The sequence below is a fragment of the Taudactylus pleione genome, unplaced genomic scaffold (assembly GCF_031769625.1).
Source record: "Taudactylus pleione unplaced genomic scaffold, aTauple2 ptg000219l, whole genome shotgun sequence".
NCBI classification, from domain to species: Eukaryota; Metazoa; Chordata; class Amphibia; order Anura; family Myobatrachidae; genus Taudactylus; species Taudactylus pleione.
In genome coordinates this window covers 448,439-461,762 of record NW_028284621.1, presented here as the reverse complement: position 1 = coordinate 461,762, position 13,324 = coordinate 448,439, and the positions used below count along the sequence as shown (strand labels likewise).

The window sequence follows — 13,324 nt, the reverse complement described above, 5'->3', positions numbered from 1 at the left end:
GACCGCTAGTCAGCCCAGGTCCTCAACTCTCCAGATCCCTGGGGAGTTGAGGACCCCCCCAATAAAAGGGTCCCCCTCTCCAGGGCACCCCTGGCCTAGTCTGATAGCCCGGGTCTATCCCCACCACCCCTAGGTGGTGGGTGGCGGATTGATAGTGTATGTAGTGTGTAAAAAAATAGAAATATCAACATTGTCTTTACAGTGGAACTACAGGTCCCAGCAAGCATCCCCCGCATGCTGGTACTTGGAGGACCACAAGTACCAGCATGTGGGGCATTAAAGGCCCGCTGGTACCTGTAGTTCACCTGTACAGAAATGTGTAAAAAAACACACAACACACACACCGTGAAAGTACAGTTTTATTACTCTCTCTGGCTGCCATGACAATAATAGGCCCCGGGAAAGAGTTACAGTAAATTAGTAAGTCCCCCCAGGCTGATCACTGTAGACCAGGGGTGGGCTATAAGTGTCCCCCCAGCTGTTGTAGAACTACGCATCCCTGCATGCCCTGCCACAGGTTTGCTATTTAGCCATGCTAAAACTGTTGCAGGGCATGCAGGGATGTGTAGTTCAACAGCAGCTGGAGGGCCCACAATTACTTTAGACCCTAAGATCAGAGCCATTACAGGGCACAGTTTCACACTGTGCCGGCTCTGTCCCCTCAGCATGTGATGTCATGACGTTGCACGCATGATGTCATTATGACGCATAGAAGGAGGCGTGATCGGCAACTCAGACAAGTGCAGCGCTGATCAGGCATCCTCAGCATGCCCGACTGGCTGCATTAACTGTGCAGGGATCATCCATGAGACGCTCCGCGCGTGCTGCAGCAGCAGCCCTGACTGCAGGGTGTCATTACAGGAACCTTGCTAGCCAGGAGCAAGGACCTTGGGGCGGCGACGGTTCCGACCCACAGATGCTCTACTCTCTGTGGGCAGCTATAGCTAGTTACGGCCCTGCCTAAGATGCTAGAAATATTATATCAGTACATGGAATAATGTAACTCCTAACCTGTTGTCAATGATATGTTATATGTTATTTACAGCTTGCCCCCAATTAGCATATTAATAATTGGGCTTTCTTGCCCCCCCGGTGTAGAAGTCCTACTACAGTAGTTTATGTTGCTGTGCTTCTATCCACATGCATTCCTGACACAACGGCTCTTTCAGTCCTGCGGCCCCTATACCAAAGGTCTAAGGTGCATTATTCTCCAGTGATTCATTTTATCAAGTTACATTGAGAACGATGTTTCCATTTGTAATCATACTACAGTGACAACTACATCATTCTGCCTTTTTCTTGACTTTGTTTTGTGGCCCTTTTGAAAGACATAGGACCTCATTCAGAGCCGATCGCAAAATGCGAGCGCTCGCTCTGAATGAGGGCGGCCGCTTTTCTTTTGAAAGGCGGCCTCCTGGCCGCTCGCTAAGCTGTTACCACCCACAGCTTTAGCGAGTGACTAGGTGATGGTCGCGATGGTCGAGACCATCGGGGCTTGCGACGAAACCCTTGCGTTAGTCTCGTCTACCGCAAGCCCCAGGTTGCTTCCTGCTCTAACAGAGCAGGAAGCACCCTACTGACATCACTGGTGATGTCAGTAGGGCCACCTACAAACGGCAGGCGTTCCATCAGGAACTCCTCCGTTTTTCCGGCCACCCCCCCACCCCGCCTACAAAAAAGGGCGACAGCCGCCCCTTTTGTAGCCGCCCCTGCACGTGCGCAGGCCCTCACCATCGACCCGCTTGCGAGCGCATAGCACTTGCGAGTGGGTCTGAATGAGGTCCATGGTTTGTAGAACTAGAGACTGAGATATTTTGTGGGCAGGATTAGGAGATGGCGATGCCTGCGCCATTGTTCTTTTCACTTTGCTTACTCAATTTTGTTGCACCTTCCCGAATGTGTTCACCCCAACTGTCCCAAATCAGGCAGGAAATTCCCGATGAGGACAGTTTTGTCCTGTGGGTCAGAAAGTTGGGAAGAATGACATGTTCACTGGAGTGGTGGTCATTCTTTGTCTTCTGCCTTCATAGGACAACAAGGAGTAGGGTTAGATGACGGTGGCCCATCATTTTAATGGCCCTTTATGGGTGTTACGGATCTGGGCATCAAACAGATCTCCCTCCGCTCTCCGACCACCAATATAACCCATTTACAGATTAAAATGACACATTTTTATGTCTTCCCATGAAAGTTATAGAGCAGGTTCTCTTCTCTCTGTCTTGTACAATACACGACAACTGCCGGTGATTCATATAAATTATTATCGGAGCAGCCACTGTGAGATTCCATCACACCCACCTAGTTCCTCTTTGGGAAATACCGATGATGCTTTATTTATTGTATGAACACAAGAAGCGCAGTGTAAAAAGGCCAAATGTTAATAATACAGTATATTTAAAGGCGAAGACGCAGAACTGATCTAAGAGAAGGTGGAAAGTGTTTTATTCTTCCCAGGAAACACATTTTATCATGATTTATTTTTTGTCATTCGCACCTGTTTGATCAGTTCTGAATTTGATAAAACTGTGTCGATTTTTCTATTTTTAAGAACTGTGAAACCCACTATTATGCATCACATTACGGGGGGAGATATATCAAAGGTTGGAGAGAGAACAAGTGGAGAGCGATAAAGGGTCTGATTCAGATATGTACAGTATTCCAGGGAATCGGCTGCATAATACCGTACTACTAATATGCTAATGACTGCAGGCGGCGGACAGAGGGGAAAAGACGCCTCCTGCCGACATCACAGGTTTGAGTTCTACGTCTGAAGATGCAGCATCGGATAAACTAGGGATGGCCATCGACGTTTTAAAACTTTCATGGTTCCTGGACAATGTCAACTAGTTTTGTCATTGATGGCAGAGAACCAATGGCGTTTTTGTTTTTTTTCTCTATACATGATGGAGCCTAGCCCAACCCCCGGCGGCCGCTAAGCCCCGTCCCCATTTGATTGGCCCACAGCCCGGCAACTCCCGGCAGTTGTGGCCATCGAGGGGGTGCAAACCATTAATGGTTCACCATAGACGATTTGTGCGCCATCCGTAGGATCAACATCGCGACCATCCTCCAATGCAGAACCTGGCCTCAGCACTCCCAGGAAACAAGGGTGACGCCCCCATTTCCGGGATCGCAGGCCAGCGATTCGCCATCCCCTTCCACAAGCGGCTGCAACATGTCAATTATGGTGCAGCTATAGGACACACCATAATTTAGTTCGTACTATCGGAGATGTACGTAAACCATGGGGTTTAATATGGAAGGCCATTATATATAATGCAGTAAAGGTCTTTGTATTACATATGGTATTTTTATCCTCATAGTTAATTTATAATTTTATCACAGAACAAAGGAGTAAAGGATTGAGGCTTCCCCTGAGCATTCTGGGTAGAGATATGCAAATTGTTCCCTACCTTTTATTTTTACATTGAATTGCTTTAATTTGATGCCAGATGAAACTTACTTACATTAATGCATTCCTGCGTGACTTTCCTTACAAATGATACAGCTCTCATTATATTATACTGGTTTGTCTCTTTATGATCGTCAGTACAGGATTAGATTGTCTGCCTGCTTTGGTGTTCTCCTAAGTTATTAAGGCACCTTTTTATTTTGGTGTTCATTGAAGACCACATTCAAATGGCAAATAAATAATTTCTGTGCCTACAAAAAAAAAAGTCACTCCTGTGTTACATTTCTTTAAACAGAAAAAAAAAATAACCTGAATAATAAATTTAATTTAGAAGATATTGGCTCTGATTTTCTGATTTGTAAAAATGTGATCGTCATGAGAGGGGACACAGAACGGCGCCCTGTACTCTGAGATATTGAACATCAGGTGGCTCATGAACATCTGATAATCTTTTAATGTGTCTAATCAGCACACTTGTCACAATCTGCTCTCTGGGAGTTATATCAGGGGCACTGCCATGTATAAGAGATGATATATCTGTGAATCATTCCTCCCAGAGGTAAACATGTCCTTTGTATTGCTCCAAAAATAGACACCATAGCAAGATGCACACTCTTATCAATAGCAAGTAATCTATATATATATTATATATATATATATATATATTAGGGGTGTGCACTGGCCACTTTTCGTGTTTTGTGTTTTGGTTTTGGATCTGGATCTTTCTTCGTGTTTTGGATCTGGATTGGTTTTGCCAAAACCACCCTTCGGTGTTTTGGGTTCTGGGTTTTGTGTTTTGGATCTGTATTTTTTTTAAAAAAAGCATAAAAACAGCTTAAATCACAGAATTTGTGGGTTTTTCTGCTCCTATGCTATTATTAACCTCAATAACCTTCATTTCCACTCATTTCCAGTCTATTCTGAACACCTCACACCTCACAATAGTGTTTTTATGGCCAAAAGGTTGCACCGAGGTAGCTGGATGACTATGCTAAGCGACACGAGTGGGCGGCACAAACACGTGACCCATCTAGCAGTGACACTGCAGTGGCAGACAGGATGGCATTGAAAAACTAGGCCCCAAACTGTACATAATGCAAAGAAAAAAAAGAGGTGCAAGATGGAATTGTCTTTGGGCCCTCCCACCCACCCTTATGTTGTATAAATAGGACATGCACACTTTAACAAACCAATCATTTCAGCGCCAGGGTCTGCCACATGACTGTGGCTGAAATGATTGGTTCGTTTGGGCCCCCACAAAACAAGCTGGCAATTAATGTGTCCCTGCACAAACTGGCTCTACGGAGGCAAGATGTCGTCCTCATCCTCCTCATCCACCGATTCCTTGGATAAAACAGGAAAAAGGGATTTAGGTGTCCCTGGACTGCTTACGGTCTTAGCCAAAGTTTCTGAACTTGACAGTAACTTTTTATGAACGCGCTGCAGGTGCCGTATAAGGGAGGATGTTCCTAGGTGGTTAACGTCCCTACCACTACTTATTTCACCTTTACATATGGTACATATGGCAAGACAGTTGTTGTCCGGATTTGGATAGAAATATTGCCAGACCAAAGAGGTGGAATGTTTGGTCTTCTGCCCAGGCTTGACCGTGATGGGCTTTTTCATCCCACGGACAACAACTGTCTCCCCCGGAGCCTGATTTAAACAAACCACATCACCATCAGAATCCTCCTTGCCAACTTCCTCCTCAGTGCGAGCTACACCAGTATCCTCATCCTGTTGTACTTCAACAGTGACATCTTCAATTTGCATATCAGCAAGTGGACTGTGGGTGCTCCTTTCAGCACTTGCAGGGGGCGTGCAAATGGTGGAAAGAGCCACCTCTTCCCGTCCAGTGCTGGGAAGGTCAGGCATCGCAACCGCCACCACACTTGGACTCTCCTTGGGGATTTGTGATATCTTCTTAGAATGCACAGTTCTTCGCTGTGCTTTGCCAGCTTAACTCGTTTGATGTTTTTAGCGGGAGGAGGGCTTCCATCGTCATGTGAAGCTGAACCACTAGTCATGAACATAGGGAAAGATCTTAGCCGTTCCTTGCCACTCCGTGTCGTAAATGGCATATTGGCAAGTTTACGTTTCTCTTCAGAAGATTTAAATGTTTTTTTCAAGGTCATTTTCCTGAACTTTGTCATTTGGGATTGTATGTGCCCTCTACTATGACATTGGGCATCGGCCTTGGCAGACGACGTTGATGGCATGTTATCGTCTATGTCATGACTAGTGGCAGCAGCTTCAGCACTAGGAGGAAGTGGTTCTTGATCTTTCCCTATTTTATTTTTGTCAGAGAAAGTTTGGTCCTCCATTTATGTTATATTGATATATACGTGCGGCTAAGGCGCACACAAACACAGAAAATAATGTTTTATTTTTGTTGGAGACTAGTGCACTTTGTGGGTTACACCACCCTTTAAGAAATGAGCCAGCCGGCCCTTTACTTATGGGACACAGGCGCACGCTTGGCGCTGCTCCTTTGTTGATGCACGTGCAGCTACAGCCCACACAATTCACAAACACAGAAAATATTTTTTTATTTTGTTTGGAGTGCCCTTTGGGGGTCACAGCACCCTTTAACGGACAAGCCAGCCGGCCTTTTACTTATGGGACACAGGCGCACGCTTGGCGCTGCTCCTTCTTTGATGCACGTGCAGCCACAGTGCACACAATTCACAAACACAGAAAAAATATTTTTTTTTTAGCACTTGGGGGGAGCACCCCTGATGGACAGAGCACCCCCTGGACAACACTACAGCACCCCTTTAGGACTGGGACACTGCACAGGACTTTGGAGTGGACACAGCCCCTATGGATAACTGACTGCACAACACAGTCCAGCCAGCCCCTATGGACTTTGAAGTAGTGGACACAGCCCCTATGGACAACAGCAGCACGGCGCAGCACAGCACAGCACAACACTACACTACACTACAACACTACACTACACAGCCCAGCCAGCCCTAACTCCCACCCTCCCTCTTCACTGTCCATAGCCGAGTGAGAAAATGGCGCCGACGCGGGTACCTTATATAGGATCCAAAACCCGCAAGACCCGGAAGGCGGGATGATGACGTTTTGCCTCAATTTCAGATCCAAGTCAGGCGGGAAAAGTCGAGCCTGACTCGGATCGGCCTCGGATCGGGGGGGCTCGGGGGTGTTCGGATTTCAGAAATCCGAACCCGCTCACCCCTAATATATATATATATATATATATATATATATATATATATTTGCACACATCACACACACAAACACACAGAAGGGGAGCATAGGCAAGTACAGCAGGGGAGGGGTGGGGTCCGGTAGCCTTGAAACCCCCTTCCCCAACCCACGCCATGACCACAATGGAAATAGTAATATAATAGAATGTTACTAGTGCTGCATGTTCTTCTCAGTATCTCAAATGAAATAATTATCACCACCTGTGGATCTTTTAACATGTGTCAGCCAGTAATAAATACACCTGTATACCAACTAGGAGATCTAGAAAACATGCACTATTATAGACAATCAATAGGGTTAATTATTAATACTGTATTAATAATACACTATCCAGTGCATAATGAGACCAATATGTACATACATGTCCAGGGCAGTGCTAAGTTCTTCTGCTACTTCCCCAGCCTCCCGGACTTGCTCCATACTCAGGAATGGTGCCCGCATCTGAAACAAAACCATTCAGCTCAGGCAGGATGGCCGTAATGCCACATTTAATTGCACTGATCCTGTATTTGCTGGAGAGAGAAGGAGAGACTTTGGGGCCTAGTTATCAAGGACTATTTGTGGCATAACGGGTATATTCAGGGGTGTCCGCAAATATGAAGTACCCGCTAATATCTGAGATATCTTCTGCAATTACGCCAGTATGCATGAAGAAAAATGCAAAGGACAGCTCTCTCGGTTAGAGCTGTCCTTTGCGAATGAGGGTCGTCCGGGTCTATGACCCAGAAGTCCCTCTGGCGTCATTCTGCGTATGCACAGAATAACACATGCACAGTGAGGCTTCTATAGGGTAACGCCATCTGAAGATGGCGTTATCCACTGCTCCCGAGCGGGCTTGGTGCACATGAAAAATGTGGTCAAACCCCCAAAAGCAGCATTCCCAGGTGTTTGTCCGCACCTCTCCCAATGCTGCATCCTGCACACTGTGAGTGTGTGTGGGGGGGAGGGGGAGGGGAGGCTCTCTTTGGGATCCCCAGATCAGGCTTGACGTCTTTCTGGCTGCCCCTTCTGGGAGGGAGCAGCCAGATCAACATGACAGGGGGCATGGCCAGCTCAAGGAGGCGGGGCCGGCCAGGCTGTGAGTATTTGTGGGTGGTGCGGGGGCAGAGCCACACAATCGCGTCATTTTGGCCCCACCCCCTGCTTCACGATGCCGGTAATATAGGCATTGTGCAGCAGGGGCGGGGCCAAAATGACGTGATTCAGTGCGAATCGTGTCACCTGCCCCCCCGCTACGGGGGATCAGAGGTAATTGCAGGGGGGATAGGAGGGGTGGGCGGCAGCCGGGAGTATTGCCTGCCTTCCCGGGAGGTCGGGAGCGGCACCCGATTTTCGGGAGGCTCCCAACCAAATCGGGAGGGTAGGCAAGTATGCCCTTGATGGACCACCCCCCTTCCTTGAAAGCGGCGTTAACTCTGTTATATCTCACCCTTACTGCTTCTTGCCATGGCAGAAGGGATATGGGAGTATTATGAGAAGAATTATGGAGAATGAAAGGTTGGAAAGTTACAGATTGTTACTATACCGGCACGGCGTAAAAAGCAAAATACAAAAAAAAAGATTTAAAAAAAAATTGTCAGTACAATAATTTACAGATTTAGGCACGATCAGACCTTCCCTAATAATATTATTATAAATAATGCAGTAAAGGTCTTCGTAGTACAAATGTTATTTTTATCCTCATAGCTAATTTATAATTTCACACAGAACAAAGGAGTAAAGGATTGAGGTTTCCCCTGAGCATTCTGGGTAGAGAGATGCAAATTGTTCCCTACCTTTTATTTTTACATAAAATTTCTTTAATTTGATGCATGATGAAACTCACTTACATTAATGCATTCCTGCATGACTTTCCTTACAAATGATACAGCTCTCATTATACTGGTTGTCTCTTTATGCTCTTCATCAGTACAGGATTAGATTGTCCGCCTGCTTGGCATCGCAGCATGGATGGCGCAACTAGTGTGCCCGAGTCTATGGCATTGCGCGTGCTAATGCAAACGCACACCATAGACTTCAATGAGGCAAACACCGGCTGCCAGTGCTCGCAGCCTGGCGAATGCTGTGCTATGCCGCGATGCGTACAGACGCATCGCGTCAAAGATGAGCGTGGCTACATCTGTACATGAGGTGGCGGAATAATAGTTGCAGCTGCTTGTGAGGGCACATGTTCATAGATAAAGACACTGCACTCATTGTTTTGTTCACATTTAAATCATTGCTCCTTGGCCACTGCGAATAATTATCTATAAGCACATAATTGCTGAATCATTGTCCGTTTAGTAAATAATAGCAATCTGCCGGTAACTATTACACTGTACATAATAATGAATGTGGAACGTTGGAAGAGTAGACACAGACATCCATTCTCCTTGTTTGTTTCCCAGGGATATCTTCATACAAGGATTGCCAGATGAGTACGCGTTTGTAACAACATTCAGATTCAGGAAAGCGTCCAGGAGGGAGGATTGGTACATCTGGCAGATCATTGACAAGTACGGAATCCCGCAGGTAACGTTCATACATTACACAATGTCCCTCATTGGCCTAGAGCTGAACGGTGTTAGGACTCTGATAATTTGTCATGATTACCCTCAGACCTTATCCTATTATATAATAAAAAAAGCAAATCACTGCATTAATGGATGTCGTTGGTGCACTAGGTGTCGCTGCGGTTGGATGGCGAGAACAAAGCCCTGGAGTACAGCTCGGTGGGAGTTATAAAGGACGCGGTCAGAGCAAGCTTCCGCAGTGCACAAGTCAACGAACTGTTCGATCGGAACTGGCACAAGATCGCCCTCAGCGTTCAGGCGAAGACGGTGACCCTGTACATTGACTGCAGACTGGTCATGACTTTGCCCATTGAGGAACGAGAAAATATTGACATCCAGGGGAAGACCGTGATTGGCAAGCGTCTATATGACAGCGTTCCTGTTGACGTAAGTAAGAGTGTCCCGGCAGTAAATAATGGTGCAGATTTAAAGGACGATTTAAACGATAACAATATCATTTGATCGTTTAAATCGTCCTTTTTTTGCCCCCTCAAACGACCAAACGATGCGCGGGCACGGATGGTCGATATCGATCTCGACCATCAACCGTGCATGCATTCCAACCTGGTCGATATCGACCAGGTTAGCCTGGTTACTATAGGGACCCTCGATCGTTGATCGAGGGTCGTTATAGTAGTTGGGGGAATGGTGCATGTGCTGGATGTTCGATAATGATCATCCAGCACATGTAGGACAATCAGACAACGATATCTGATCACTGTCTGATCTGACCGTGTGTATGGTCCATTAGACTTATTTGCATAGTTGTGAATGATGCACTCTTAGGGGGTCTGAATTCTACATCCCAATAAAAGTGTTCACCTCACAAACAGCTGCCCTGAAGTTCTGGCTTAACTGGACATGAGCAGAAGTTTTTATGCTGATAAATACAGTATATGGCACTGTCATTTTCACATATCAGTGTGAGAACGCTATAGTTCTCTGTTTCACTGATTTGGAATCTTTGTGCGAGAAGGTCCCATGTTTGCCTACAATAGCGGCCGGTCTCATTCCTGCTGTATTTACCCGAATAGCTGGTCTCAGGCTTCCTTGGCACTGGATACTGAAGTGTCTTGCACACACTGCAGTAATATCGGGCCATGGGCCCCAATACCAGACCGATAACTAAAATCTGATTCGGGGGTAGATGTAAAAACCTGTGGAGAGAGATAAAGTACCAACCAATCAGCTCCTAACTGTCATTTTTCAAACACAGCCTGTAATGTGACGGTTAGGAGATGATTGGATGGTACTATCCACTGTATCGCTCTTCAAGGCTTAGTACATCTCTCCCTAGGTGTGTTGGTAAATGTGGCTGGAAGGTGATCGGTATTGACCTGTTCGTGCCGGCTACTTCCATGAAACCAAAATAAATATCACTGCTTGGGTTGTGCAGCCGCCAGCTGGCTCTCACCCAAGATGGACATTAACTTGTCGCTCAGTGCCCAGATGAACGGGTGGGATTGGTTGGTGTGAAAAAATACAACTTGTTTTATATAAGCTACAGTATATGGAGTTGATGGCTTTAAACCCAAGCACTGAAACCTTTTTTGGCTAAACTATTGTTTAAACGTACTTAAACCTAGAAATAAGGACACATACTGTAGTACTGTATTTGGAAAGCTGAGGTAACAGCATTAATAACAATCAAATGCCAATTTTATGAATTTTGGGTGGCAAGAAGGCACTGAACACCGGTAACAGCCAATCTGTAATTACTATATAAATATAACAGGGGCAATACTATAACAGCCCCTGCCGCAACCTGGGTTACCAAGGAACCATCTTCCTTACTTGGCCAGTAATAACCCTGCACCTGACACAGATGCCAGGGCCACTCCTCAGGTATAGACCTTCTCACCATGAGCAAAGGGGAAATGCCCACCAACCACACTTGAACACAATATGGCCACCGGCGAGCAGTGTCTTCCGGCCTATCTGCGTCTCCTCTGAATGAGCTTATGATGATTAAGGACAAACAACACAGAACACATAACACGTAACGTACAAAACACAAAGGGAGGAAGGATGGGGATTCCAGGATTCCAAAATGGAGAGAGGTCAATTTCTTGTCAGTGAGAAAACTTATGTAAAACTAAAGTCCGCACTTTAAACTTACTCTAATTGGCTCAACAAACAACAGGAACAACAACAAACAAAAGATCAGCCAATCAGCGCTGTCAGTACCTAACAATTACCAGCCACAAACTAATGATGCTTATTTTCGCTTTGCGCCTAAGCGCCCCTCACTCACTTTAAGAGTTACAGATAACATTCACAAATATATACGTGCAGTATACAGTAGCTAAAGTTTCCATCCCTTGACAGAACTTGGGGTCTGCAAACATTGGGTAAAAGTGGTTTACAATGAGATTATTGTATGAAAATATCTCTTTCTAAAGACAAAACTTTATCACAAATACCTTCAGTGTCTGCTACATTATCACTTTCCAGTTTAAAGTTTGCTGGAGTGGGTGTTAAGCTGGGTACATGCTTGCCGATGTACCCAGCCATGCAACGCCCGACCGCGCAATATATATCAGGCGGTCAATACACAATGCACGATGTGGTGACCGATCGTCCGATATATGTCGGGCACTGGCTCCATCCAAAAATGCCGGCGTTGTCATCTGGGTCGTTACATCGGTCCTACATGTAGGCTGACGGAACGACCCCGATGGACTACCCATGGGAGCGCGCATGGTTGCGCATAGTGGGTACACACTGGGTGATGTGGACTATAGATCAGCCCGATCCGCAGGATTGGGCGACATAACGTCTAGTGTGTACCCACTTTCAGTCCCTTAACGAATAGCCCCCCAAAAAATGTCTCTATCACCTCCAATTGCTACAACATGGAATGCTCATTTTCAGGGCCACACAGCAGCACCATTATTAATAAATAGGCCCTAAATCTGGGTTTGTTACTGGCGATAGACGCATCAAGGGTTACATATACTAGTAACTGAAATATAAAGCCACATAAATGTTCTATAAGTGATTATTTCACATTGCTGTGTTCGCTGGGCACAACCTGGCCTGGACAGATGCCGGATTCACCCCCCGCCTGCTGTTATTTATCTGTAAACGTCTTTGTTTTTGCAGTTCGATCTCCAGCGCATTGTAATATACTGTGATTCACGGCACGCCGAACTCGAGACCTGTTGTGATATTCCTAATGGACCGGTAAGAAGTTCTATTTATACTTGGCTATGAGATAATGATATTTTCAGTTACTGAGTAAACAGGATACAAAATACAGCAGCTATAATATTCTCTGCATATGATATTACCCACTGCTGTACATACCTAAACCCTCTACAAAAGGGAATAATAATCTACATCATCACAGCGTACGCAGTCATGCAGTGACAACAGAATCGCAAGGAGTAAAATGTTTCCTAGAGACATGGTCTGACCATCATTTTTATCACTTAATATGCAAAACAGGGCAATGCTGTGACCACTCTCCAGCAAATACATATAAGATAAAATGCATTAGTTACATCCCTCGAGATATTTGATGAGATATTTGATGTGTATGAAAGTCAGTTGTACTCATATTATAATCAGGCATGTTTATACCTCCCAACATCCCGGATCCAAGAATCCAGAAATATTTATGGCGATATCATAACGGGGTCATGAGCACATCGGGCAGGCCTAGCGCTCACAGAAGGCTGCCACGTAGTCGATTTCCCCAGCCCTGGAAACAGCCATCGGCACCTAGTACTGGGTGATGCAGGGCACCAGTGTTACCTCCCACTTTTCTCACCATGGGGCAGTCATATCCGCAGATGGGACTGCAGGACTGAGACCTCAGTTTGGACAGTTGGGGGGTATGCATGCTGGGAAATGTGGTAGGAATATCATTAATGTTATGCTGCATGAGCAGTCATCTTCCGCTGTCGGCTGTCTAGGCCTTGTCTTCAACTTCTCCCTCTCTTTCAAACCCAACATTCAGTCCCTCTAACGTATATGACGCTTCCCCCTTTGTAATATCTATAGGATAAGGCCTTTTCTCACCCTGGAGGCAACGAAGATCCTCATCCACTCACTGGTCATCGCAACCTCTTCTTATAACCTTCCTGTCTCCCGCCTCTCTCCACTCCATCCTAAACCC

The 13,324-nt window shown here is 45.9% G+C and overlaps 1 protein-coding gene across 1 annotated transcript in view; it reads left to right on the top strand.

Annotated features, from left to right (window-relative positions):
• COL22A1 (collagen type XXII alpha 1 chain) overlaps positions 1-13,324 on the top strand; it is a 442,369-nt gene that overhangs the window by 131,800 nt on the left and 297,245 nt on the right. The window contains exons 6-8 of the mRNA XM_088478826.1: positions 9,037-9,160; positions 9,313-9,588; positions 12,307-12,387. Coding sequence (XP_088334952.1) covers positions 9,037-9,160; positions 9,313-9,588; positions 12,307-12,387 — 481 coding nt within the window. The remainder of the gene's footprint in view (positions 1-9,036; positions 9,161-9,312; positions 9,589-12,306; positions 12,388-13,324) is intronic.